At 39.5% G+C, this 25,812-nt stretch overlaps 1 protein-coding gene and 1 long non-coding RNA gene across 5 annotated transcripts; one reads left to right on the top strand and one right to left on the bottom strand.

Annotated features, from left to right (window-relative positions):
• Positions 1-2,796: 2,796 nt before the first annotated feature.
• Positions 2,797-18,372, bottom strand: mmd (monocyte to macrophage differentiation-associated). Of its 4 annotated transcripts, XM_026164014.2 has the most exons (7): positions 8,323-8,781; positions 7,239-7,320; positions 6,976-7,136; positions 5,830-5,904; positions 5,633-5,734; positions 5,230-5,299; positions 2,797-4,490 (listed from the first exon to the last, which is right to left on the bottom strand). In XM_026164014.2, the coding sequence occupies exons 1-7, from the start codon at positions 8,487-8,489 to the stop codon at positions 4,287-4,289; spliced, it is 861 nt and encodes a 286-aa protein (XP_026019799.2). In that variant the 5' UTR covers positions 8,490-8,781; the 3' UTR covers positions 2,797-4,286. The 4 variants fall into 4 exon arrangements, with proteins under 4 accessions (XP_026019799.2, XP_080156872.1, XP_080156871.1 ...); XM_080300746.1 differs by lacking the exons at positions 5,230-5,299; positions 8,323-8,781 and adding an exon at positions 17,713-18,372; XM_080300745.1 differs by lacking the exons at positions 5,230-5,299; positions 8,323-8,781 and adding an exon at positions 17,514-17,645.
• A 6,204-nt stretch (positions 18,373-24,576) lies between these two features.
• LOC145428503 (uncharacterized) lies at positions 24,577-25,587 on the top strand. Its single transcript, XR_013908789.1, has 3 exons — positions 24,577-24,715; positions 24,860-24,949; positions 25,187-25,587. It is a non-coding gene; the product is annotated as an uncharacterized LOC145428503 (long non-coding RNA).
• Positions 25,588-25,812: the final 225 nt, after the last annotated feature.

The raw sequence follows: 25,812 nt of genomic DNA, 5'->3' as shown, positions 1-25,812 counted from the left end.
GAAATCTGTCGCTGGTTACTCTTGCTGCTCCGTGCGATTGGTTCCTTTTGGCCAATGCACTTGTAACGTGTCCCGAACCTGAGTGATAGACACCGAGAAGCTTTTTTTTTTTCTTCTTCTTCTTTAAGCAAAGGCTGACAGTGAAGATCTACAACGTTGTTGTAGTGTAGAAATTTCCGAGCATTCAGTCCAATGCTGAAGCTTCAGCTTATTGTATGGAAGTTCAGATGTGCCAGCATTAAAATGAAATTAATGGAATTTTTCTGCAGTGGATCATCTGGTAACAAAATTACCACCCACCACTTTTTTTGGTCCTTATCCTTGTTTTTCTACACGTAATAAACTCAGTTTGTGGTTTTATGTGCTGGAGTATTGGAGATGATATTCCCAAATACGGAATTATTCATGTAATCCAGCACGTATGGCATTTTCCACATGAATAATGTTACATTCCTGCACAACTCACATTTTAGTAGGTTAAAGTCTAATTTATCTATTTGCATTTTGAAAGTAAGTAAATCTCTATAATTGGTAAACAGAACTTTGATTTGAGTAAATGATTTTATTTTCTTACTGGCATCCCTGGACTTGTTATGTTTGTGGTGACGTGTTGAAATTTTAGTCGTGAATTTCCATTTTGTTCTTTACGAAGTTGGAAGAAAAAAGGAACGACCCCAAAAAAGGCTGATATCCGCCCAGTAAAACAAAACTCACACATTCCAGCCTCAGCACCAGAGTCTGTTGAACGTAATCTATCTGATCCAAAGGCGTGCGCGATGTAAAATGATTATTTTGTAACTGTAAACTATCATCTCAGTGCTTCAGCGCTTTAGACGTTTCCTTCTCCATCCTAGCTGCACAGGCACACGGGAGAGCGTAAACAGAGTTTGCGGTAAAGACTGGAACGATGCCTCCAGAATCTCCGGAGCACCTTTCTATGAAATCGTATGCCGTGCGTGTATATATAAATACAGGAGAAAGCCAATAATGAACCCACGTGTATCCCAAAATGACCTCACTGCCAAGTGATTTCACTACCTCACCCGGAAATGTTATCCATAATCCTGAGTCTATTCCAGTGCCTTGAATACACCGACTGTTTCCCAGTCTCTCAGCAATGTAGTTTTCATCGCAGCGCCACTCGGATAAGTTCAGATCTGCACTGAAGGGCTTCTTAGTGCATCAAAATATCTACACATTATATATACTAATAACTCTCTCATGTCTTATTTTGGACATTACACCAGAACTGTAACCATTGTATTCATGGCAACACCAAAAGACTGTTTCAGAGTGTGCGGCTTAGAGTACTCGGTCTTGCTTGTCATGGAATGGATGCATAACATTTACTTGTGCTGTTCAGCCCTCAGCCTCTGTACATTGTAGTGTCTAATAAAATCCCAGTGCTTTTCTGCTTTGTCGTATTTTTCTGCCCGATTACAAAAGATCGCAGACGTTTGGTAAGAGTCCGTGTGGCACTGAACTCTGGGTCAGACTCGTTATTAAAAATGTGTTTTCTGATGTTAATTTGTGACTTTTATAGCTTTTTTTGTGCCTGACATGAAAAGCATCAGACAGGGACGTGATTGTTGACCAATCACATTTGAGCTGGCTGCGAACAGTGTGACAGTCAATTTGCTTTTTTTTTTTGTGTCAGCATCTTTATTTTTTAAAAAAAAAAAACTGGCACACAAAACAGGAAGCCATGATGATCCAGTAACTACCCTGAAAATCCAGTAAAACTGAGAAACTAATTAACTCAATCGGTTAAATATTTATTAAAATAAAACTAGAAAAGGATGGATGAGTAGTTTTTAAAGTAAACTGAACTGCACATCAATCTTCTCTTCAAAAGCACTCAATACATGCTGTGTGAGCTTATACAACCTTCATTTACTTAATCTGAAGAATCAGTTTTTCCTTAATGTGTTCAGAAGTTTCCACTATGGGGTGCCGGTTTAACTGGGTGCGTTGAGAGGACGCCCACATGTCATAGTGCTGAGAACGGCCGTTCCGAGTCCGACCCGCAGCCCTTTGCTACCTGTCTGTCCTCGTTTTCCTGTCGTTTCTTCACTTATCTAATAAAACTGAAAAAGGCCAAAAAGAGACTCCAGTCTGAGCACTTCCCATAATCGCAGACACTCGTCGGCGGAGGCTCAACTCATCCTCTTCGAGCCACGATCTGATTCCTTGGGTCAACAGCTGCAGCTCGTGGCTGTAGGTGAGGGTGGGAATGTAAATCACCCAGTAGATGGACCAGTGGGATCACAGGATGGTAACCTCAGAGATATTTCCTGCTTTGTGTGAAGAGAAATGATGCTTTGTGTCTAAGAAACGCAAAGTAATGTAAATATCACACCGAATACTGAATCCTGTTTGGATTCGTGCTTCAGGGCCTTGAATCACTTTTTTAAATTATGATCATAAAAGTTTAAATTAATACGTTTAAAAGTGTATAAATCAGGCTTGACACTCACTACCAAAAATATATTTGTACCACAAAGAAGTAAAAGTTGTGACATTAGCGCTGAATATAATATAACGAATAATTAAGCAGACTCTGGGGCTTTCTTGTTAAAGCAGAATTACATATTTATCTGTTGTAGAGGGATATTAAAAAAACCCAGCAGCAGCCTAAATGAAGAGCCTGAGATGTGCTCGTCTAAATCCTCTTAGAAACTCAATAAAGGCAGATTCTAGTTTCTTTTGTATGGAGCGTCTAATGAGAGCTGGATTAGACACAGACACAGTCAGTGCAAAGTGAATTTAGGAGAAAACCTGAAAGAGATGCAGACGTAGGGTTTCCTCGTTTTTTTATTCTCACATCAGAAAGGTGGAGAAGCTTTTGTGGTTATGCAGCACCGTTAACAGCCAACAGAAGATATGAGAAGAATTTTGTTTCCCCTGCAAAGGCCAGGAGCATGTCATTAACAGAGCAAAGAAGAGAATGTACAAACATTACAAAACAGTGGTTAAGGAAATCATTCAGCTCCAGACATCACTAAGAGGAAAGCAACAGGATTATAACTGTACAAATCAGGAGCCGTGAAGCTAATTTACAAAACCAGCAGCATGAGACAAAGACAGGAACACGAGGATTTCCCCACTGATCAGACCCTTCCAAAGACTGCAGACGGGGAACGCTGCTCAAACCTGAGCAGTCAGTGGAAACAAATGTAATACTGGACCACAGTACAAAGGTCGTGCATACAAACACTGTTCACATTACAGAAAAAGTGGAGAAAAAAAAATCATTCTGTCTCCTTTATCCACCTCACCTGATTTCTCTCTCATGGTTTGGCTCATTACCAAAAATCCCACCTTGCCCGAGTCAAACTGAAATAGCATGAGTCGCTTTCATTACGCCTGCCCACCAGCAGGGGGCGCCAACTACTTAGAAAAGAAACAGTGGTTCTCTGAAAACTGCATCTGGTCACAGAAACAAAGCGCTGTGCATTAGACCAAAAAAGTGCAAATGTGAATCAGATGGATTTAAAACATCACTGTAACTTTACAGAAAGCAAAAAAACAAAAACAACTCCATGTGTTCACAAAACATTACCAGCAGAATACACTGAAGCACTGAGCGGCTCTACACACTGTACATGTGTAACTACTGAGAAGAGTTTTCAATGTCGGCTTGTTTGGCATTGAACGTGTGGTTAGATCACTACTTTGCTTCTTGTTTGATCAAGTTTAAATCAGTTTTCCATTTGAAGAAATGCTTCAGTTTAGACAACATTACAGACCTTTGGCTTCTGTTAAATAAAAGTTAAATTCAGCTCCTACATTAACACTAACGTCTGATATAACATCATATAAGAGCTACTGATCAGAGTGGATATTTAGCACCTCATTCGATATCCTCCCTCATGTTCAAAACACTGAAACTGATCAATCTCCGAGTTTTGACACTCAAATAACCCCCAAAGTGGAATGTGACTGACTTCAAGTGATACAAAAGACGGCTATCAAATTTCTCAAATACTCTTTCAAATATTTATGAATGTGCCAAGGTCAACAGCAAGTGTAAAAGTTCAAAATTCCCTTCCTGACTGTCAAAGGATTTGTTTTTATTTTTACAAAACGGCTATAAAGTAGCTTTTCTTCATTGGCTTAAAAATCTGTTTTCCTTGTTAGAAAACAGTAAACAATTCACGGTCATTGTTTTCGTAAACCTTACGGCTGTCGTTGCAGCTTCAGCGGGCAGTCGAGGGAGTCGCCCCGCGCTCGGCGCGAGAGCACGAGGGTGACGGGACGGGAAGCGCCCTTGTCTGGGGTCGCGGTCACGAGTCGAGGAGGGTGTCTGAGCTGGGAGCGTTGTAGAGGTACTTCCAGATGGCGTAGTAGTGCACTGCCGCCGCCAGCGCCACGAACATGTGCCAGATGGCGTGGGCGAATGGGATGACGCCATCGCTCTTGAAGAAGAAGACACCGAGGCAGTAGATGAGTCCTCCACAGGCCAGCTCCTGAAGACCGTCTGTGTTGCTCTGCAAAAACACACAAAAATGGATACATGTAACATATTCATTAAACATTACTGTTTAAAACACATTGCTGACTGTGCACTGATTGGTTGAATCGTTACAACCTGACCAGTGAGCAGGTCGGTAGGAAGAATCGGGCAGCTGGTTTGTAGCAGCTGAACCCTCAAAATGAGATTGAGTAAACCGTTTTTTGTAAGCGCATCGTGGACGGCGCCGTTTTCACAGACGGAAGACAAAGTCGAAAATAACTTTGCAAGAATGATTTGCTACACCTGAGCAGCTAACCCAAGTAAAGTGTGCAGGACATAACAGGAGCCAATGGACATAATGAAATATCAGAAAGTGCACACAAACCACCAAAGCACCACAAAATCCTGCAAAATATTAACAATAAAACATGCAGCATGCACAGAAAAGGATTACTGAGATGTGTGGCTGCTATTTCCACTGAGACCAGTAGAAGCAGAGATTAAAACAAAGACGAGGCGCCACAGCAGGATTCAAAAATTATTTTTCAGCTCTGAATCGTTTTATATGAATCATTAAATCACAAAGAAAACTTTAAATGCATCGTTTGTTTTCTGTGAACTCTTGTCAAACACCCTAAAGAGGAAGTAAGACACACTGCTAACAGCTCCACCCTGCAGATGTTCGGTTTATCGGCTGAGATGAAGAAGTGATGTGAGGGTTTAAGAATTAAGCTGAATGTGATTGTGCTTGTATTAATAAAAATATATATTACCATTGATGTCACCACAGATGCGGGAAAAAATCCCATCGACAAATAGAAGGCCAGCTCAACGAGTTTATACCTGTGGAGGCAAAAAAGGGGGGAAAGTGTGTGTTTACGAGGTCTGTGCCATGCAAAGGAAAAGTGAAACACAAGCAAGGCAGGGAGATGATCAGATCTGACACAGGCGGCGTTTGGAGGATGTGACAAAGTGAAATCATGAGGAAAACGGATTTTCGGGCATGAGTGTAGAGTTTTGAGACGTGTTTTGTATCCAGGGAAGAGTTTCGAAGCACTGTGGTTACTTCAGACTAACACAGAAAGACATTTCTAGCTATTGTGATTTTTCTTTCCTGGCTTTCTCAATAAAATGTAAAAAAACGAATGAAGAGTGAAAAACACTTTGCGAGCTCACTTTTCATGGTAGTTGAAGACATAAATGGTTCCAGCAGCAGCCATGAGCCACACAAACCAGCGCATGTGTGCTGCGAGGGGGCCCAGTTCACGCAGGTTCAACCTGAATAAAGATGAAAATCCAAATTAGATCAAGTTAGATCTCCGTGTATGACTCAGGTCCAGGGGAGTATATCATGCTGTCTGTCTGACACTCACCAAGGTGTGTAGGAGGCAGCAATGAAGAAATAGATGACCACTCTGTCACACATGTGAAAGCAATGCTCCACTGACCTGAAACAGACGACACTCAGGTTTATGCCGTTTTCCTCAACAACCATCATTTTCATGCCCACTTAGGCAGAAACATTTCTGCCTAACAGGACGTGAGATTGTGTTTCCATACCAGCAGTGAGTAATTTGCAAGTGTATGGAAATTATTGTCTGAGCAGGACAGACAAAGAACCACAAAAAAAAAAAAAAATAACAATGAGGTCGCAGGTCATTTGTCTGCAGCGTGACGCAAATGCAAACAAAGTGAATTTGCTAACACGCTAAAGGTAAACAAAAGAAGATGGGACATACGAGTCACCATAACAGGTCAACATTTCACAGTATCAAAGTATGAGAAGCGCCACACCCACTCACATGATTTTAAAAAAAGCAAAAGAAATAATGAAATGGAAAGAACACGCTAACGAAAGCATTACTCGATACACAGTAATGTTGTAATTCGCAGCGGCGTCTGAATATGTAGCATTATGTCCTGCGCAGTGATCAAAAATGATAGAATGGCAGAAAAATGGCCGATGGATGAGAAGAAAGATGGCAGCGTATATCTACCTAAAAGCAACAAAGTATTTGTGAAAGCAAAGCAACAAAGAATGTTGATTTTATTCATTTAGCTCACACCAAATATCATCATCATATTTTAATTATTTAATAACAAGAAAACAAAGGACTGTCCAAATGTGTCTTTTCCAAAAAGCTCACGATATCCGGAGACTGATCGTATGTATGAAAGCTTTTATTAGAACAGTCACTCAAGGTAATACTTGAAATTCCATGAGATGACCTCAAGCACAGATTAGAAGTGGGCCATAAGGGTCCGTCTGCTTTGCATCACTTAAAATAGCACCAGATTTATTTTTTTTTTAAATGGATGCACGAAGCAGATGATGAGGACAGGAAGTCAGAGAAATGGCACAGAGAATGTGGGCAATTTCCAAAAATAAAAGAGCCTGTGCAGACTAAACGCTCCACTTTGGAAACACTGGAACAAAACTAACACAAAAACACCCACACCCACCAGTATTTCTGGCATGAATCTTCTGCCTGAGTGCTTATTAATGCTTCAGTCCTCACCTCATGTGACTCTTCTTCCAGGTGATGATATGAAACACGGTGGAGACGAGGAAGAGGGCACACAGGCCCATGCCGTACACCCAGGCCGTGATCCTCTCCCAGCGGTTGTCCGACAGACAGTGCAGCAGTGTCATCCCCACGAAGGCTGGCACGATGAGGAGCTGCAAGGATGAGGGAGAAATCACAGAATAAATAAATTATTAAGACAGTTAAAGAGCAACTGTGAAATTACACGGAGGCCTAAACAGTTTGGAGCCACTCACTGCATGGGTGTAAAAGTTTGCAGCATGCTCATAGCAGGTAGGCTGGTAGCGGCAGTTTGCAGAGGCCCGTCTGTTCATGAACCTGAAACACACACAAAAACAAACAGAACAAAACATTAAAAGACCCCACGGCACCTCACCAACAAACCCACCCTTCAGTATCTGCACTTTAAGAGAGGAATTTAATTACATCAGAGGGACAGCTCAGGTGGAGACAAAGTTTGAGCTGTGGATGTCCCTAAAAACAAAAGCATCCAAAAGAAGAACTTTATCTAGACAATATGCGTACACTGATTTTTTGAATATTTATGTACATTTATTTATTCATTCTAACATCACATATTACACAACCCGTGCAAAACAATTAACATAGGTTACATGTTGTATATGTGCTTATATATGTGCCTGGCCTTTATTCTTATCATTAGAGCTATCCTACCTTCCAAGTACAAAAAAAGAAATACCAGCAGACAGATGAACAACAATATTCTCACATTTAATGCTTTGAAATATATTTTTCTTAACACTGAAAAATGCAAATACTGCTCAAATCACACTCTCCTGCACTGAAAAAAGTCTGTACACAGTTTCAAGTAAATTATGATTTTGTTTTAAACTTTATTTAAAAAATAAACCAAATCATTATAAACAGTGGCTCAGTGTGATCATATTAAATAGTCTAGAATTAACAACAACATCTGCCATTAGCTTATTTTACTGTCTCCGAACCAAAAGATTAAGATATTTAATTAAGATTAAGTGTAAGATGTAAGTCGAGGCCAGAAAATGAAGCACTTTTTTAAAATCAATGTTCGAAAAATAATTTATTATCACTCGTAGACTGAATTATTAATTTTAAATCACAGTTTAGCGCCAGTTTGTTAAAATTTAAACGTTTCGATATTTAAAGTGAAAGTTCCTTTCGTTTGTCTAAAACAGCGCTTTGCTAACGGCCAGTAGAAAGAGGAACCTAAACACTGAGTGCTTTATAAAAGTATGTAGCGTTGAAACCTCCCTGTTTTTTCTCCAATCTCATCCAGGCACAACCAAAACAGCATTTCTCGTTTTTCAGATTTCCGCTTACCTCTGAAAGCTGTTCACACGCTTCATTCCGATGTCTTTTTTAACCGCGGGAAGCAACGAAAAATGGACCACAGCCAGCAAAGTAAAGAGCAAAAGCCCAGCTTTAAAGAGGGAGGGATAAAACAATAAACTGTCCTGACAAGCCAAAGGAAACGAAAGGCCTAGCATTAGCTAGTCGGCTAACGTTCTGCTGTTCATAAGCTAACTTGCACTACGGCTACAAGGCACCGGCAAAATTAATACCCCTGCTGCAAAGGCACCATTTTAGTCTTTTTCGTAATACCATTCTGCAGCAAATACTGACTCACTGCCTCTTCTTTACGCAATAAAGATCCATAAGCACCCCGTGGCAGCCAAGACAAACTAAAAACACCCCCGCAAATAAGCAACCCCGCCGGCCAAAGACGAGCTGCTACCCGCTGATCCGCTCTACAAAAAATATGATTTCTTTTTGAGCTGCACAGAGTCACAGCAGTGGTGAGATGCTGAGTGGCACGGCATGAGCCAATGAAGAGCAACGACGTCGGAAAACGACCAATCAGATCTCAGGTGGGCGGGATCCTGTAGAGGGATGTGTCATTTTTGGTTGACAGTTAAAATAGTGACAATGGCACAGTTTATGGCAATGACGGTTGAAAGGATAGTAATAAAACACAATTAGTCTTTTCACCTTCTAAGATGCATAAGGCTCAATTGAAAGTTAATTAATGATTTACCAGCACTTTTAATAGTTTTTTAATAGTTTGCAAAGATTTCCGGCTGCTGTCCATCATCATTAAACTTCAGTTTATTAGGAACTGTTTGACCTTTGACGTTAAACTTTGTAAATATGGGAACAATGGTTTCCTAACCATTATTTGATTTGTTTAATTTTTAACTGACTTCCTGCAAATTAAAACAAGAGTGATTTCTAAGTTTCCTAAAATATGCCAGGCTGTGCACACTCAGTAGTCTGCTGCTGTTCTAGTAAGCAAAACAAGCTCTGTGGGAAGATCTTCTAAGATGGGGATGTGGTACATATCACTGTTGTTGTCCCTACAGTATACAGTCACCATGAAATCTTAGCATGTAATGCTTTAACTCAGTTTCAGCTTCTTTTTGCAGATATTAATCATATGACGGATTTTACAGTAGGCTTAAAACATGAAAAATGGGCCGCTTTATCTTAAAAGTTTCTTATGGTGCAGCACGAGTTTATGCAGCAGCAGACTGACTCACACAAGCAGAGAGTGAACTACACACAGTATCACACTGTGACAGCCTTGTTACATAATAGCACCACAACTTGACCAGTGCCCCTTAGCTATAAGAGAGCTGTGAGAGTGTTTATGTAAGACTGAAGTGAAATCCTTCGGATTAATGAAGTTCACGCCGTGCAGTTTTAGCCTCAGAGCATTCGTACCATCTTCTCTGTCTACGAATGTTTTATAGCTCAAAGAATTTGAATATTTTTAGCAAACACCACAAAAATCTGGTTATATTGCACATTGGAAATTGTACACCCCTCTTGGGTGTAGCCTGTCACTGTAAATAAAAATCAGCACACAGCAGTTACTACACCAGCGAGGGCAGAGAATAGGATTGATCCAGACAAAGACAAACGGCTCATTGTGCTTGGTTGAGTTTTAAAAAGGACGTTGGCACAGACAATGGGAGAGTGCCAGAGGCCATGTGTCAAAGGACAATGTCTTCTTCTGTTCGGTTTCTCTCTTAGTTGACACTGGCCTGAGAGCTGCAGGTGGCAGCCTGTCACAGCAGCCTAGAGTAGCTTCCTGTCCCTAAACAGTCCAGGTCTGTCTGTGTCTCACTTGCACTGATCACCTTCTCAGCTGGATGGAGTTTCCCTGCTGTGTAACCTGCACTCTTGAATCGCAGGAGCAGCTGTATCAATTTGCACCTACTCCTGTCACCATGAGGGCAGTGACTGGATTTAAAGCTGCAACCTCATCTTACTGCTTCCAATACTATTGTCACGGAAAACAACACCCAGTGCTTCACCAAAGCCCTACAGTTCAGGAAAATCAAGCAGATTTGTATTTTCCTTCTATCTCGACTAAAATAAACCAATAATTAACGAATTAATTTGAGGTGTTGTGTTCATTTACAGTTCGAAACTATCATTATCAGTCTCTTGAGTCACATTTCCAGCCTTCTGTTTACTCTCCTTTAGCTCTGTTTTGGTCACATTCTTCCTCAGCTGCTACACGATCAAGTACAATCATCAGGTGCTCTGTAAATAAGTGACTGTTGCATTTGAAAAAAAAAAAAGACTATTAACTTGAAGAGTAAAAGTATGGACTAGAAAGCTAAACAATGGCCTGAAACTCACTCACAAAAGCCCAGAAGAACTGCAGAGTCCAGCACTAGTTATTTGTTATCTTTTATCATATATCAGACTGTATCTTTTTTAATTGGTTTGATCGACTTCTTCTCAAACTGAATTTGAGAGTTATTCAATGATTTAATCAGAATTAAGATGAAAAGTTTTATAGGGATCAAAGCAAAGGAACCAAATGGTCATTTTATTGTCTCGTGGAAATACTTCGCCTCCGGTGCAGCTCGACCAACAACAGCCCAGTCAGAGAATGAAGCAGCTTATGTTTCACTGAGTCATGAAGCTCACGCTGGAGACCTAAAAGCCTTTATACAAACTTCTCCATATATGTGAAATTATTCCAAAGGACCTGCAATTAGATTGTGATGCGTTACTTCTGTCCTGTTAGCACTGACACACCTGTTAGAGCAGGATTTACCCAGCCGTCAGAATGATTGTGATAAAGAGCGATTACATTATTACACTAACAAACTACAGCTGCAGCGCTGCTCTAACAGACTCTTTGCATTTTATTTTGCTACAGTAAAAATTTAACCAAAAACACACGCGCGTCAGAAATCTAAGGTTTCAGTCTGCTGAGTGTAATATTTCATTCCTGCAATCATTTATTGTTTGATTATTTTATGAACTAATTGCGTTAATCCAGAAATATCAAAAGGAGACTGAGAAATGTTTATATAACTATGGAAATTCCTAAATGTACTACTTTATTTTGAAAAGGAATTGCAACAGCAATTTAGAGTAAGCTGAGCCGATTCTGTGTTATTTAACTTACATTTGAGTGTCTTTGGTCATCTTTAATCTGGAATAATTGTTTAAAATCACAAAGTTTTTATCATTTTTTTAATCTCAGTCCATATTTCTGATTGAATGTAGGACGCTCTATGATAGCCACAAACTGGGGGCTTCGTATCTAAAACGTTTACTACTTTATAGTACTACTATATAAGTATATAGACTGACAGAACATTGTTAAAGTTCTCACTGATTAGGTTTTGGAAATACAAGTCCAACCTGTCTTTGCAGATGACGTAAATGCTTCCAAAGTGTAAACATGGGGATTTTTACAGTAAAATGTGACGTGGTCTTCAGCATTTCCTGCTTTGCCGATCATTTCTAGTCCCCACACACCTGTTCCTTGTTTTCTCACCAAGCCACGGCACATCCCGACCCTGTGATGCTAGAATCTGAGTATTTTCATCTGATACAGAGGCCAGCTTCCTGTTTTACTTCAGGCTTGTGTGTAACCACAGCTAAAACAAATCAAATCTTTGTAATCTCTCTGCAACTGTATGAATAGCTACAGTTAGAAATGCACGCTATCTAATCTTCCTGATAGCCCGGGGTCAGGGTTCAGGTATGCTTATGGTGCACCTGGAGAACTTTCAGTTTCCTTAAAAACATTTACTGCAGACAACACAAGGTGGAAAACACGACTCAGTCCTCCACATGTAAATACTGATGCAGGATTAGCAGAAAAGCAAAGAGAAAGCACGGCTCTCGGCTCTTAGTAGATTTGTCTTGTAGGGGAAACGTATAGACAAGTGCCCTTGGAATAAAAGAGGCTTTATGTGTACATGTGACAGGGGGTTAAACAGCTTTGTAATTGGTTTACTGTTTCAGGGTAGAATGCAAAGTCCATGGGTAATATCCAGTGGGTGATGAGGGGGAGGGGAGGTATTAAGAAAATGAGTATTTAAGACATCATTTGGTTGTTGCATATTAGCTAAATGAACCGACTGTGTTTGAGAATAGAATAGATTAGAATATCCCTTTCATGTACACGTATGTCGCCGTAATGAAATAAATGTACTGAATGTATTTAAAGTGTCATCACAAACCCCAAACATAACTTTACTAAAAATGAAGGCAAATAGTTGCTTTATTTTATTTAAAATTTCATGCACTTTTTGATTGCAAATTGTTTCCTTTTGCTTTCTCAAAAAAAGGACAATCAGTGTCGCACTACTGACAGTATGTTTTTGCTTTGCCTCATTATGTTGCAAACCTTTAATAGAAACATTAAAGCTTGCCATCACAGGGCTTTACTTTGACATTGAGCAGAGGATTATTTTACACTCTCCTGTCTGTCATCACTCACTCACTCCACTCATGGTGTCACAGTTTTCCTCATCTATTTAATAGATGCAATTTAATATTAACTACAAACACAGGAACAGCTTATTTTCCTTTTCTCGTCTTCCACAGTGAAAAAACTGAATCGAATATAATAAAATGAATAAGTGTTAATTAATCATGAACAATCTGTTTAACTGCCATCGAAAGAAAGAAAATGTCAAATGAATGAAACGTTTTTAAGTCTAAATAACTATTTAAACTTAAAAATGTTTAATTTGGCTTTAGCATGATGCACAATATAAAAGTACAATGGATCAGCACCTTTAAATCCCAGTGATTTTACAAAGCTTCTCATTCATCCAATCACCTGCGCTGCACGCTGGCATGCCATTGCCATGCAGAGAGGGCACAGCCTGAACCTCTGAGCCTGTTAATGATGGACAACTGGTCTGACGGGCAGAGCCACAGTCACCGCAGCACGAAAATGCAAAACTAAACAGAGTATTTAGGTCAGGAGCTCTCCCGCTGCAGCGTTTTCCGTACCCATCTTAATTAATCTCGCATCTATCGAGCTGAGCCTGCCGCTCTGTGTAATGGAAAGCACAAAGGCAGGATTACTATTGCTGCCGTTCTGTCCTCTTTTTACACACCTCAGTGTCAAAGGCCAACATCTATTATATCACAACCAATACTTAGAACGAGAACTGACTGTACTTTAACTGTGTCAGCTGGGAAACACATCCTCATTAGACAGAAATAATTTGGCCTCATTTAAAAAATGTAAAAAAAACTCCATCGATACACAAGAAGTTTTAATACTATATGTACAGTTTTATTAAAGTCTCATGTCTATTAGATTCTGGAAAGTATTGATCACGATGTCACATTTTTCATTTTGGAGGAGAAACTATTGTGAGAGTAGCTGAAATCTGCAAAAATACAAGAATTAGAGTGATTGAAACATTAACTCAAATATTACAGTGTGATTTTGATGTGTGCATGATATAATTAAAGTCTGCTGTTAGTACATTTAACCACCAAACTAAATGCAGTGACCTATCTTAAATGAAATTAGTGCTTAGTGCACATATTCACATTTTGTCCATATTTTATTTAATAATCTGTAGTTTATTATAGACGCTGGAGAGATTATATCTCTCGGCTGGCCTGGGAACGCCTTGGTGTTCCCCCGGATAAGCTGGAGGAGGTGGCTGGGGAGAGGGAGGTCTGGGCCTCTTTGCTTAGGCTGCTGCCCCCGCGACCCGGCCCCGGACAAAGCGGATGAAGATGGATGGATGGATAGTTTATTATAGATGTTATAGATTTATTTAGGAGTGCTGTGATTGGTGTTCGGTTTTGATGTTTTTCGGCTTTGACTTGTCGATGTTGTGAGATTAAGCCATCCATGGACCCCATGACCACAGTAACACCTTTACTCTCATGTACTGTAGCACATGTACAGTACATGAGATTATCCTCATACATGTTATACATATCTCTGTACAATTTTTCTATACATATTTCAGTACATTGTTGCCTGTATATACAAACTTCAGTTGCTCATGTATGTAGGACCACTTTGTGTCTTCCTTTTACATTTTATATAATTTTCTCATCCGCAGGATAATAAAGGTCTATTCTATTCTATTCTATTCTATTCTATTCTATTCTACGCATTCGTACTATGTGAAACAAATATTAAAAGGTTGTAATTTTATAATAATTAAAAGGCTGTAAATTATAAACTAAAAGTGCAGTTTTAACAGTAGCAAAGATCTCTTAACGCCCTCTTTTGCCCATTGACCTTTGACCTTTGGTTATGAATTGGTTTCCTTTTTAATTAGGTAAAAAAAAAATTAGTGTGTTTAAATTGGTGTTAATTAAAACTCAGTTACTCTATCATGCTATATCAGGTTTATGTGCCTTATCTTTTATGCTAGTTGCACTATTTTAATTTGCACAATCAAAATTATTTATTGATTTAATTTTTGCACAAACCAGAGAGAATCTAACTGAGGCTATTTCTGGAGCCGTTGTATATTTGTCTTCTGTTTGGCGAGCCTTTCCCTTTACAAAGAATCATCCTGACCTCTTTTATGAATGTGATCTGTTTATGGTGCATTTCTTAGAAGATCCAGGATTACACTGAGAGCCATCCAGACTTTAGATCCAGATTCAGACACAGCTATTTCTGTTGAGGGCTGGCAGCACAGCACAGCCGTAATCACAATGTCCAGAATAATCAGCAAACAGGACGGCTAGCTTCGTTTTTTTCCAAGTTTAATGTTGTTTCCTTTTTGTTAAATCCCAGATGTCTTTTTATATTTGTTTCTGTAAAATGAAACTGAAGCTATCATTGATGAATAAACTGCAAAACACATTGCTGTACCATGATTTCAGTGTTTTATAGCTACAATTACTGTGTATAATCCAAACTGTTTCTGAAAAGTTAACAACAATCATGTAAACTAAATACAAAATATTTTATATCTCCAAATGTGCAACAGGAAAGTTGCAAACTGCTGGAGAAAATGTTGTGAAGCAAATTGAGTTCAGTTCAGCAACATGTGTTTTTATATGTAAAGCAACAAGAGTCGCCTCTGGGTGCTCGAAGCAAAGACACATAATCACAATTCTTCTGTTGTCTCTGAAAATCTGTTTGAAACAAAGACAAAATAATCAACATAGTTTACCAAATGAAGAGAAAGACAAAGAGAAATATAATATACAGACGTTCCTGGGAATTCACCAGCGGACTCAAACATGAAACAGAAAAAATATCTTTCTGCTCTGAAATGTGAAGAAACATTGAAGGAAAATTAGAAATGGAGAAATAAACCGACGGGGTTACGAACAATCACACAAAGAATACATGCAGATGAGTTAAAGCTACGATTCAGCTTTTTGTACTGCTACTATTTATTTCCACACATTTAAATAATGATAAAGGGAATGATGATAGGTCTTTAAAATTAATTTAAAAAATGAATGCAATTCTTTTACATCTGTTAGGAGATTCTTAGATAATTAGTTCGTAATACTGTAATCCTGTGCAATATCCCATCTGCCCTCCTGTCATATTTCTTTTCAAGATTTTCTTATTTAATCACTAGTGTACATATGTTTATATTTATAGATACATATATATTTAGTCATCTTTTCTCTTTTACCACGTCTCTCTAATATTTTGCTCCTTACTATTTTTCTATTTTTTTTATTATTTTATTATATTTTATTATATTTTCTTCTACTGTACCATGCTGCTGAGTGACTGCTGCTCGTCAAACACATTTCATTGCAATGTTGACCCTGTGCTAACTTGCATATGACAAATAAAACTGAAAACTGACTTTTCTGCTTTTTAAATCTATTAAATGTATATTATATTATCAATTGTTAATTTGATTGTTTTCTTTTTGTTGGATCTTTTGTTCTTACATGCGGAGCTTTAAATACAAAGAACAGGAGGTGAAAGCTGCAGGGACATAAAAGTAAAGTGAATATCTTTTGATTTACTGATGTGTGAAAAAAACCCTACTAAAAGTACTAAAAGAAAACAGGCAGCATGGGAGCACTGGGCAGAGATGAAACAACATCACACACACACAACATAACTAAAGCAACACATTTGAATGTTAATATTTACATTCCTTTTTGACCCTTTGAAGGAAAAACATTACTGTACTGTTAAAAATGATCAAATCAGTGACCTGCTGTTAAAATACCTTCTCTCTCAGGGTTGGCATTTGCGGTATTTAATTATATTTGGTATTTTAAACTTATATCCGCCCTGTGACACTGAGTACGAGACAGAAACCATTACAGGTTGACAGGTTCTAGTGTCTCAGATGCTCAGATTACAGAGCCAGGAGCACCGGGGTCATTATTGTTAGCTGATTTCTTTTTAGGAAACGCTACAACTGATACAATAGAATCTCATTAAACTAAAGTAAAACATAATTTACCGGAAACATCTTTAGTTTTAGTCTCAGTGTCTGTGATCAAATTAGTCAACACAACCATCAGGAGTCGGTCTGATTTCTGAAACGCAGACCTGACTGTGCGTGGGTGTTTGTATTGTAACACCTGGTCTGAATTCCTGTCAGTTATCACTTATATTATAATTAAAACAACAACAAGCAGTTAGAATAATAAAAGGCACACGAGATTAACAATACAGACGACCTGAAGTGAAAATGTAAACAGTTTGATCACAACCGGAAGGAGCATAAAAGCAGATCATAGCCAAGTCCTGGAAAAGCTTTAGAGATGGAAACGTTAATAACACCCTCTCGTGCACTCTCACTCTGCAGCTTTATGTTAACTGTGCACTGTTTGCTCGACAAACACAGCTAATGTGAGTGCTTGCTTGTTTCTCACACCTTGATATGCTTTATCTGCACTTCGGTGATGTGGCAGACAAAAGGAAACCCTTCGAGCTTAACCCCGGCTTTATGCTGCTTATTCTTATCGAAATGTTTAAGATATTAAGCAAATTAACTTTTAACGTGGGGATCTAATAATGCTCGCTCAGGAACCTGATAAGAAACTTTCAACAACTACATCGATGCACGTCACATTTCCTCGAGTTATGTAAGAGGTGACAGTTAGTCCTGCCTTAAACAATTGTTCAGCACTGACCCCTGAACTGCAGCCAGATCTGAGCGCTTGGTTTCAATAAAGCCAAGATGACTGTTTTATATGGCAAAGAGGTGCAAAGTCCAAAGACACTGAAGAATATTTATTCTGCATAACAGCACGTTTTATATTTTTCTAACCTTAATCCAGAACCTTTCATCCCACTCTTCTCAGTCAGCGCAACAGACATGCCCCTCTTATTCTTCGTCTTTTATTGGTTGTGACATTTGCTTTCCAGAGGTGACTGCAGGCTTTGCCTTTAGATCCTTGAGATAAAGAGGGATTTCACGTGCATGCACACAGTACTTAAATACATCAACACATGTCACTCTCCCTTACCGTCCGAGTTTGGTCCTATGTAGGTCAAATCGTAGCATTGTCCCAGGAAAAAAGTCAAAACAAAAGAACAAAAATAACCCCAGAAAAAGTGCAAAAATGAGTTGGGTATAAACAGAGGTAAGTTGCACTCAGACCATCGTGCTCTTCTTCTCCCTGAAGTCTGAGTTCGATGGCTCGTGGTAGGTGGTGATCATGTTGGCTGTGTCCCACCGTCCCACAGGTGCTGAGGAGTTCTGCATCACCACCAGTCTGATGGGAGACTGAGTGGGTTGTGGGTCCGGGGCGTACTCCTTGGTAGGATCTTTGCCCCGACAGTCATACATTATACAGGATATCAGGAAGACGAGGAGCAAGATAACGTAGCTGGCGATAAGGATGCAAAGGTTCAAAGTGACGGGGTCAATCTCCTGGTAGTTTTCCAGAAAGCCCATGATGCCTGCCTCATGCTGGGTGGCCCAGAAGGCCCTGAAACCAGCACCTCAGTGGACGGAGAGGCAGAAGGCGTCAACAGCCGCTACACACCAAGAACACTAAGCAAGCCTGGTGACAGCAGGGCTCTCTCTCTCTATCCTCTTCAATCCGCCCTCCCTCCTTGCCCTCCGTCCAACCTCTCTGCCTCGCTCCTGTCTTCTTCCTCCTCTCTGTGTCAGACAAGCGCTGTGGATGTGTGGCTTTGAGGTAAAAATACTTTAATCCTCATCTCTCCTCCAACCTGGAATTTCTGCCATCCCTAGCTCTCTTTAATAGCTTCAGTTGTAACACAGCAACAGATTCTGTGTTACATCATCATGGGAATATTTAATTACTGTGTGTGTGACGTATTTTAGCGTGTGTGTGTGGTGTAATCTTAATCTTGATTGTAACTGGGGATTGACGGAGGAAGCCATCTGGCTGAATAGAAGCCACTAAAAAGTCACTCAGATAGAGCTCACACACCAAGCAGAAGACTCAGTCTCACAGAGGGTGCGACACACTTTCTTCCTAAAATATCTTTTCAATGATTTTGATTTTGCAGAACGTTCAAATCCAGACGGATTACGGCACCCGTTGACCTCCGGGTGTCACAGAATCAGAGATTACCACGAAGGGAATCATCTCTGCTTGTGCACGGCACACGGAGGTGGGAAAAACAGGAAATAAAAACAGCAATAAATAATGTGGAACGTCTCAGGTCGTGTTTGCACCTGTTGCTGCAGTGCAGGAAATTTTGAGTGTGATGGACAGCAGGGGGCAGCAGTTATCAGCATTAGAAGAAGTAAAGCTGCAGGTCAACTTTGACCCAGACAACCTTTCTACAAAGAGAGCAGAAATCAAACAGCAACTCGTGTTGAGATAATGACATGAAAAATAAAGAAAGCTACAATTTTTAGTGCAAAACCTTCTGGTTTTTCCACACTGAAGACAGTCTTTGTGTGGTGTGAGATTACAAGCTGGGAACCAAGTTTTAATACAGAATAAGCTACACTAAAGGTCATCACAGATACATAGTGTGCTTCATGAGTAGTAGTCCCAGTGGTATCAGTATTAAACACACAGCACTCATAGCAAAATAAAACCAAAGTCATGAAATTATTGGTTTAAAACCTTTTACAATACTATCTGCAGCAGAAATACTGCAGATGACATTTGATTAATAGAAAATCAGAAAAGATGATCCCACAAGCGTGTTTTCAGACAACATAATCAATCAGGAGGATCACTCTGGGACCTCAGAGTCCTGATTGTGCAAGAAAACCGGAGACTCCAGCTACAAAACAAGAAGGAAGAGAAAAGAGTAGATGAAGGAGCTTTTATTTCTTTATTGTAATGTTTCCTGCCTTTACTTAGAGCTCTACGATTTCTTCTGTTATTTCTGTTATTTCCTTCCCTTTAACGTTGTACTTAAACGAGTCTTTGCTATGTTTTAAAACTTTGGAGTCTTCTTAATTTCCTGATTTATTTTACAGATTTTCCAACTTTAGGACCTTGGGCATGATTATATACTTTGTAGAAGATGGTTTTCTCAGCTCTTATGGGATCAGAAAATACTTACTCTCACATATGCGTCTTTTTTCCCTTAAAAACTCCCACTGTTACCGCCTATTTCTATTGTATCTACTAGAAAGTTATTTTAAGGACTGAAACTTTTCCCCTGAATTCAGAAAAAAACAACTTATCAGTTCAGAAAATTGAGAAATTATATCAGGACCTGCTACAATATATATTTTTACTGACGTCTACAAGTTTAACAGTCTCATTGGATCTCGGGGGATTTTCACCCCACAAAGAGATTTCATAACATAAACAGTTCAGGATGAAATCAGGCACCGATCTGCTCCAGCTCTCCTGCAGACAATCAGTCGTGATGTTTCCTGCCTCGCGGTTTAAAAGTGAGTTTGAGCAGCAGATTGTACACATTAAATGTGCAGAGTACAAAATGACCTCACTGCTCTCTTCACGTTCAGGCCTGTAATCCCTCTGTATGTCCCAGGAAACAGGCTTAACCCCTGAACCTGCCTGAGCACTCAGCTCCTCTTGAAGCTTGCTGGAGGGGCAACTCCACCGAGAAACAATCTCTAACCTTTGTAAAACTTTACACTACCTTTTTGTGTTTGCAATTTTATATACAAATAAAAACCATCATTCCAAACTGTTCCTTTTGTTTTTTAGAAACACGAGCACTTTTAAAGACTAAAAAAAGTTTAATCGAAACTCTTAAAACGGCAGCAAGTCAGAGGAAGAGTGATGTTTCTGTCCTGGGGATGTTTGTGTTGTCGTGCTCTCAGAGAACGATTAGCTCAGAGGATGTAATAGGTTTGTCTGTGTGTACAGCAGCCTCTCGGGTGGAGTTTCTCCTGCTCATATCTTGGGGATAGATCTTCCCCCAGCGTCGCCAGACTCTGGTGCCAGGGAGTCCGGCAGCGTCTGCGGGACCTGGAGGCAGACAGACAGCTGGGACACATGGGAAAGGATTGTGTTGACAAATTGTGCACTTTACTTCGGCCGTGTGCGTCTGCGAGCCGAGGATGTTAAGAGTTTTTATATTCTTCCTGTGTCTCTCAGGCACGAAGCACCGACAGGTTGTTTGCTCGTTTTTCACAGCGAGCCTCTGATTCTCCCTGCGGGGGATCCTCCCCTCCATCTCACACATCCTGACCTCACCTCTGCTCTCCCTGCGTCAACCATCCCCCAAAACAAATGAGTGACCTTAAGACATGACCTTACCAAAAAACAAAAAAAACCCTTCTGGTATTTTCTTTCTAAAAGCTTGTACGTTTTTCTTGGGTGTGGATAACAACGTAAGAATGATAAATGTGGAGTAAAAGGCCAATAGATTACTCATACAGACAAATGCAGATAGTGTTTATTTCCTGCTTTACTCTTCCTTTCTTTGTTTGAGCAGTGGAAAAAGAATAGAGAATAAAACTGTAGAGCATCATTTTGTTCTCAGTTTGTTTGTCCACCCTTTAAAAACCTAACAAAGGATCCCGCATTGCATTTATTATCATTTTATATTGTTCTGATAGCAGAAACATAGACTGTAAATAAAGGATGGACATAGGCTCTTTTCAAGCCTCAACACACCGCAATCTCATAATGTTCAGAGGAGATGGTGCACCAATAACTTATATGATAACTTATTTAGCTTAATATATATGTGCACATACTGAAAATGACAGCCTCCACACAGCATTTAATCTCTTAATAGACTCAACTGGCTTCTCTAAATGTAAAAGAACCCACCCACCACTTTAATTTGAGATCAGGGGTCTCAAATTCAAATGAGCCACAGGCCACTGCTGGCACCATCATCTCATTGGACTGCCACTGTAGTGTTCACGTAGTAGAAATAATTATATTTGTTATTATTATATTTACATGCTTCCCGTTTCTGCTCAGTGACAACTCGTACTTTTCAACTCTCCTTTTTCTCCCTCACAGACACATAACAAGTATGGCCATCCATTCTCCCTCGAGGGGCAACTGTTGTTGTAATTTAGTGCTACATAGATAAAACTGAATTGAAACTGAATTGCACTGAGCTTATGTGCGACATGCATGCATGCTGTAAATCCCTCCTAGTTAATGTTAACATACAAATAATGTGATCTCCATTCATGAAAAGAAGAAAAAAATGGTGCTTCTAATAATAATTTCTAAATAAATAAATATGAATATTTACATGTGAGTTTAAATCTGTGTCATATTCGCCACATCAGGCAGTTTTTTGTAATTAAAAAAATAACCTCATCATTTTGTACAACTTAAAAATGTATTGTGTGATTTATTTAAGTTACACTGATGAAGTCTCAAAAACTCACTAAAGTCACGTAACACATGACACACTTGGCTTTAAATGGTTAAAATCTCAAGAGAATAAAACTGAGTGGAGAAAGGGTTACACAGTTACAGTTACACAACAGTTCAAATCCACCGTTCAATCCTTGGAATTAGAATTTGCTCATTTTCCTTTAGTGGGCCATGAGGGAATATTTTGTTCAGGCTGAACTGGTCTGCAGGGGCAGAAAACACACAGAGGAAGGAGGTGATGAAGATGGTGAGTCCTTCGTCTTCTCCCTGTAACAGCAGGGGTTTTCCATGAAGTCTTACACAACCGAGATGCTGCTCAGAGAACGATCGGGGCTACGTAACAATTCTTTCCTTTGACCATTTCATCATTTATGTATTTATGCAAATTAAAAATATCTTTTCTTCATTGTAATTTTTTAAAATAAGAGTTTAAGTGATGCCAAGACTGAGAAAAAAAGGTTAAATAAAAACAACTGATGTAAAGACTAAAATAATACTAAAAATCAGCTGTTTTGAAGCCCAACAAAGGTGAAGTACCTGATATTTAAACACTCACTCACTATTTGTCTATCTGGGGTTTATTCTACAGCATGGTTGTTATCTACACATACACACGACGGGTCACTACTAATGAGAAACTCTTCTTCGTAAGAGATCAAACTTATACATTCTCATTATATCTTCCTCCTCTTCATACACCTCCTCCACAACTGCTCTCTCCTCCCTCATTTCCACACTCATCCTCTTCCTCCTTACCTCAGTCACCATCTGCTGGAATTAAGTCACAAAGGCATAAGCATGCTTATCTATTCCTAATATTGCCAGAATTACTTACTGTCAGCAGATAAGACATGCGACCCTCCCATCTACAGACAGCTGGCAACAAGCGGCTAAACAACAACAACAGCTGGTTATAAACTCACATTATGCCAGCTAATATTAGGCACGAGTGTTCTAAAATCATATTCTCCCTCTGATAAACAGTTTGATTACATTCTCACATCTTATTTATCCAAGTCCAACAATGTTAGATCCATTTCAAAGAAAGTTTCTCTAACACAGCTGCAGAAACAGCAGCGCTTACCAACAGAAATTCAACAATACACATCAGTATAGCGTTCATGAGTGAACCTCACTGAGTCATCGATTCGTATCGGACAAGATGTGAACACGTGGCATATTGACAGCTGAGGTAAACAGCAGAGAGACGGTCTGCACTCACTATAGATCAGGGTGGGCAACTCCAGGCCTCGAGGGCCGGTGTCCTGCAGGTTTTAGATCTCACCTTGGGTCAACACACCTGAACAGAGATGGGCAGTAACGCGTTCGCGTTACTGTAATCTGATTACTTTTTTCAAGTAACGAGTAAAGTAAGGGATTACTATTGCAAAAACGGTAATTAGATTACCGTTACTTTCCCGTAGGAACGCTGCGTTACTGCGTTACTAAAACCGTGATTTTTTGCGAGAATGTCTCACGACAGTGACGTAAGCGAGTGCGACGTTCGTGACAACAGCTGTGTGCAGATCAACAATGGATCACATATCGATTGTGGGAGAGAGTATGAGCGTGCAGCGTTTAAAGCGTGGAAGTACTGACCTTACTTTGAGTTTGATTCCATAAAAAGTGATAAAAACATTAGCGTCCATCGTGCGTGGGAAGAAAACTTCTTTTTACAGCGAAAAAAACCCCTAAACTTCCAACAAGCACCGAGTAGCTACGACGTAATGGGAAACTCACAGAGAAACTCGCGGATTCTTCAACTGACCGCGGCACACCTGCACCAGGGTAAACCTCCGCCTACCCCACTCCTGCTTTACAGGTGAAAATAGAGCAACAGGACCGCTGAGTCTTTGCCTTTATTTATTTTCTGCTGTGTTTTACTTGCATCTATTTGAAAGAGTGAGTGTAAACACAAAAAATATTTTATTTTATGTGCTGGAATGTGCAGAAAATAGGTTTAAATGTTAAACTAATTTATTCAAGTCAGAGAATGTTGCATATAATTAAATTTTTGCTTGATGCATAAAGTTAAAAGATTAAAACTGATAAAAACAAGTTAAAAAAAAGAGACTTTTCCATTTGATTACATGTTGTATGATGATTATGTAGAAAAAGTAGAATTGGGCTGAAAGATCTATCACTTTATCACCTCTTCAGGTTGTAAATCGTGTTTTTAAAAAGTAACTAAGTAACTAAGTAATTAATTACTTTTGAAAATAAGTAATCAGTAAAGTAACGGGATTACTTTTTGGGGGAAGTAATCAGTAATTAGTTACTGATTACTTTTTTCAAGTAACTTGACCAACACTGCACCTGAATCACACGATTAGTTCGTTACCAGGCCTCTGGAGAACTGCAGGACATGTTGAGGAGCTAATTTAGTCATTTAAATCAGCTGTGTTGGTTCAAGGACACATCTAAAACCTGCAGGGACACCGACCCTCGAGGCCTGGAGTTGCCCACCCCTGCTATAGATGAACAACAGTGGTGAGATTTTGCACACTGTACCTTTAAGTATTACAAAATTATCTTTGGAATTTGTTATGAGAATGATTTGGCCAATCCTGTAAACTAAAGCTGGAAATCTGAATCTCACTGGTCTTAAGTTACTTTGAATGTGTAAATTTGTGCCTGCATACAAAGACTGTTTGTATGTCAAACCAGAAATTTAAATGAACCAGGAAGGAAACTTGAGCTCGAGTCAGCCCAGGTGAGAGCGACACTGTGTTCAAAACTTGTTTGGTTTGACATTGTAACCTGCTATAGACAATACTGCTAAAGCTAATCTCATATCCTGATACATCCCATCAAAGTCTCAGCCGTTTAACAGCAGGTGCTTCTCCTTTTCATTCAGGATCACACTCCACTTTAAAGACCAAGTCTGCATTATTCATTATGCAGTATTGGCTGGATGAGCCTCGGGCCACACCTCTGGCCTGTTAGAGTACGTATAAATAATGCAGATTATAATTATAAATAAAACACGTCCAATAACACACTGTACTCTTGCTCTCTGCATATTCCAAGTTCCAAATTAAGTTGAGGTGTTTCAGAGGTATTAAACTGAGGAGATGGGCATACACAGAGCAAAAGATCCAGCATGCCAGGTCGCATTTTAGCAGGTAGCACTGAGTCTCTCCCTGTAATAAAATGCAATTTCCTTTTCTATTCGTGATTACAGAGTCTGATGAGACATACACTCGAGAGGCGCTCATCCCAAACATGCAGGAGAAGCGTGGCTTGGCTTAGGATCTCGCAGATCTGATAAAGACCCAACAAGTGAGCCCTTTCCTTCCTGAGTGGAGAACTGTTTGTGTTACAACGTTCTGCGTCTCTTCTTCTGGGTGTGGGAACCTGCCCCTCCCAGAGTCCATGGTTTCCTCTCACCAAGGACCCGCCACCAGCTATCCTATGTTTCACTCAGCCCTAAATGTGACTGAAGAGAGCTGCAAATGCTAAAAATCTGCTCAAGTGAAGTGCTTATCTGCATGTACGATAAACCGTCTCAAAGTTATAGAGGGTTTGTAATAATATAAGCGTATACAACACATATATATATAAAAATAAAGAATGTATCTACAACTCTAATTTCTTTTTATCCTCTGCATACAGTTGCAATGCAGATGTACAATGGTATATTAGCCAAGAATTTTAAAAATAATGGTGTTGCTGATATACATATGAAACCTAAGTTTGCCTTTAAAAAGTCACATTGACTTTTTAAAAAAGAAAATAGATATAAGGAAAGAAGAAATCTTTACGTACAATTATTTCAGACTTTAAAACTGGCTTTTCTGACTTCATATA

Source organism: Astatotilapia calliptera, chromosome 4 (assembly GCF_964374335.1).
Source record: "Astatotilapia calliptera chromosome 4, fAstCal68.1, whole genome shotgun sequence".
NCBI lineage: Eukaryota > Metazoa > Chordata > Actinopteri > Cichliformes > Cichlidae > Astatotilapia > Astatotilapia calliptera.
The sequence above is the reverse complement of the archived record's forward strand: the minus strand, read 5'-3'. Positions and strand labels throughout refer to the sequence as shown.

What these genes read in the sequence shown, in the direction of transcription:
- mmd (XM_080300744.1), bottom strand. Translation starts at nt 8,489, where the DNA reads ATGCTAGGCCTTTCGTTTCCTTTGGCTTGTCAGGACAGTTTATTGTTT. An exon ending in GCTGCCTCCTACACACCTTG is followed by an intron (nt 5,735 to 5,829) that starts GTGAGTGTCAGA and finishes ATCTTTATTCAG; the next exon opens with GTTGAACCTGCGTGAACTGG. An exon ending in GTCTTCAACTACCATGAAAA is followed by an intron (nt 4,491 to 5,632) that starts GTGAGCTCGCAA and finishes GTGTTTTTGCAG; the next exon opens with AGCAACACAGACGGTCTTCA.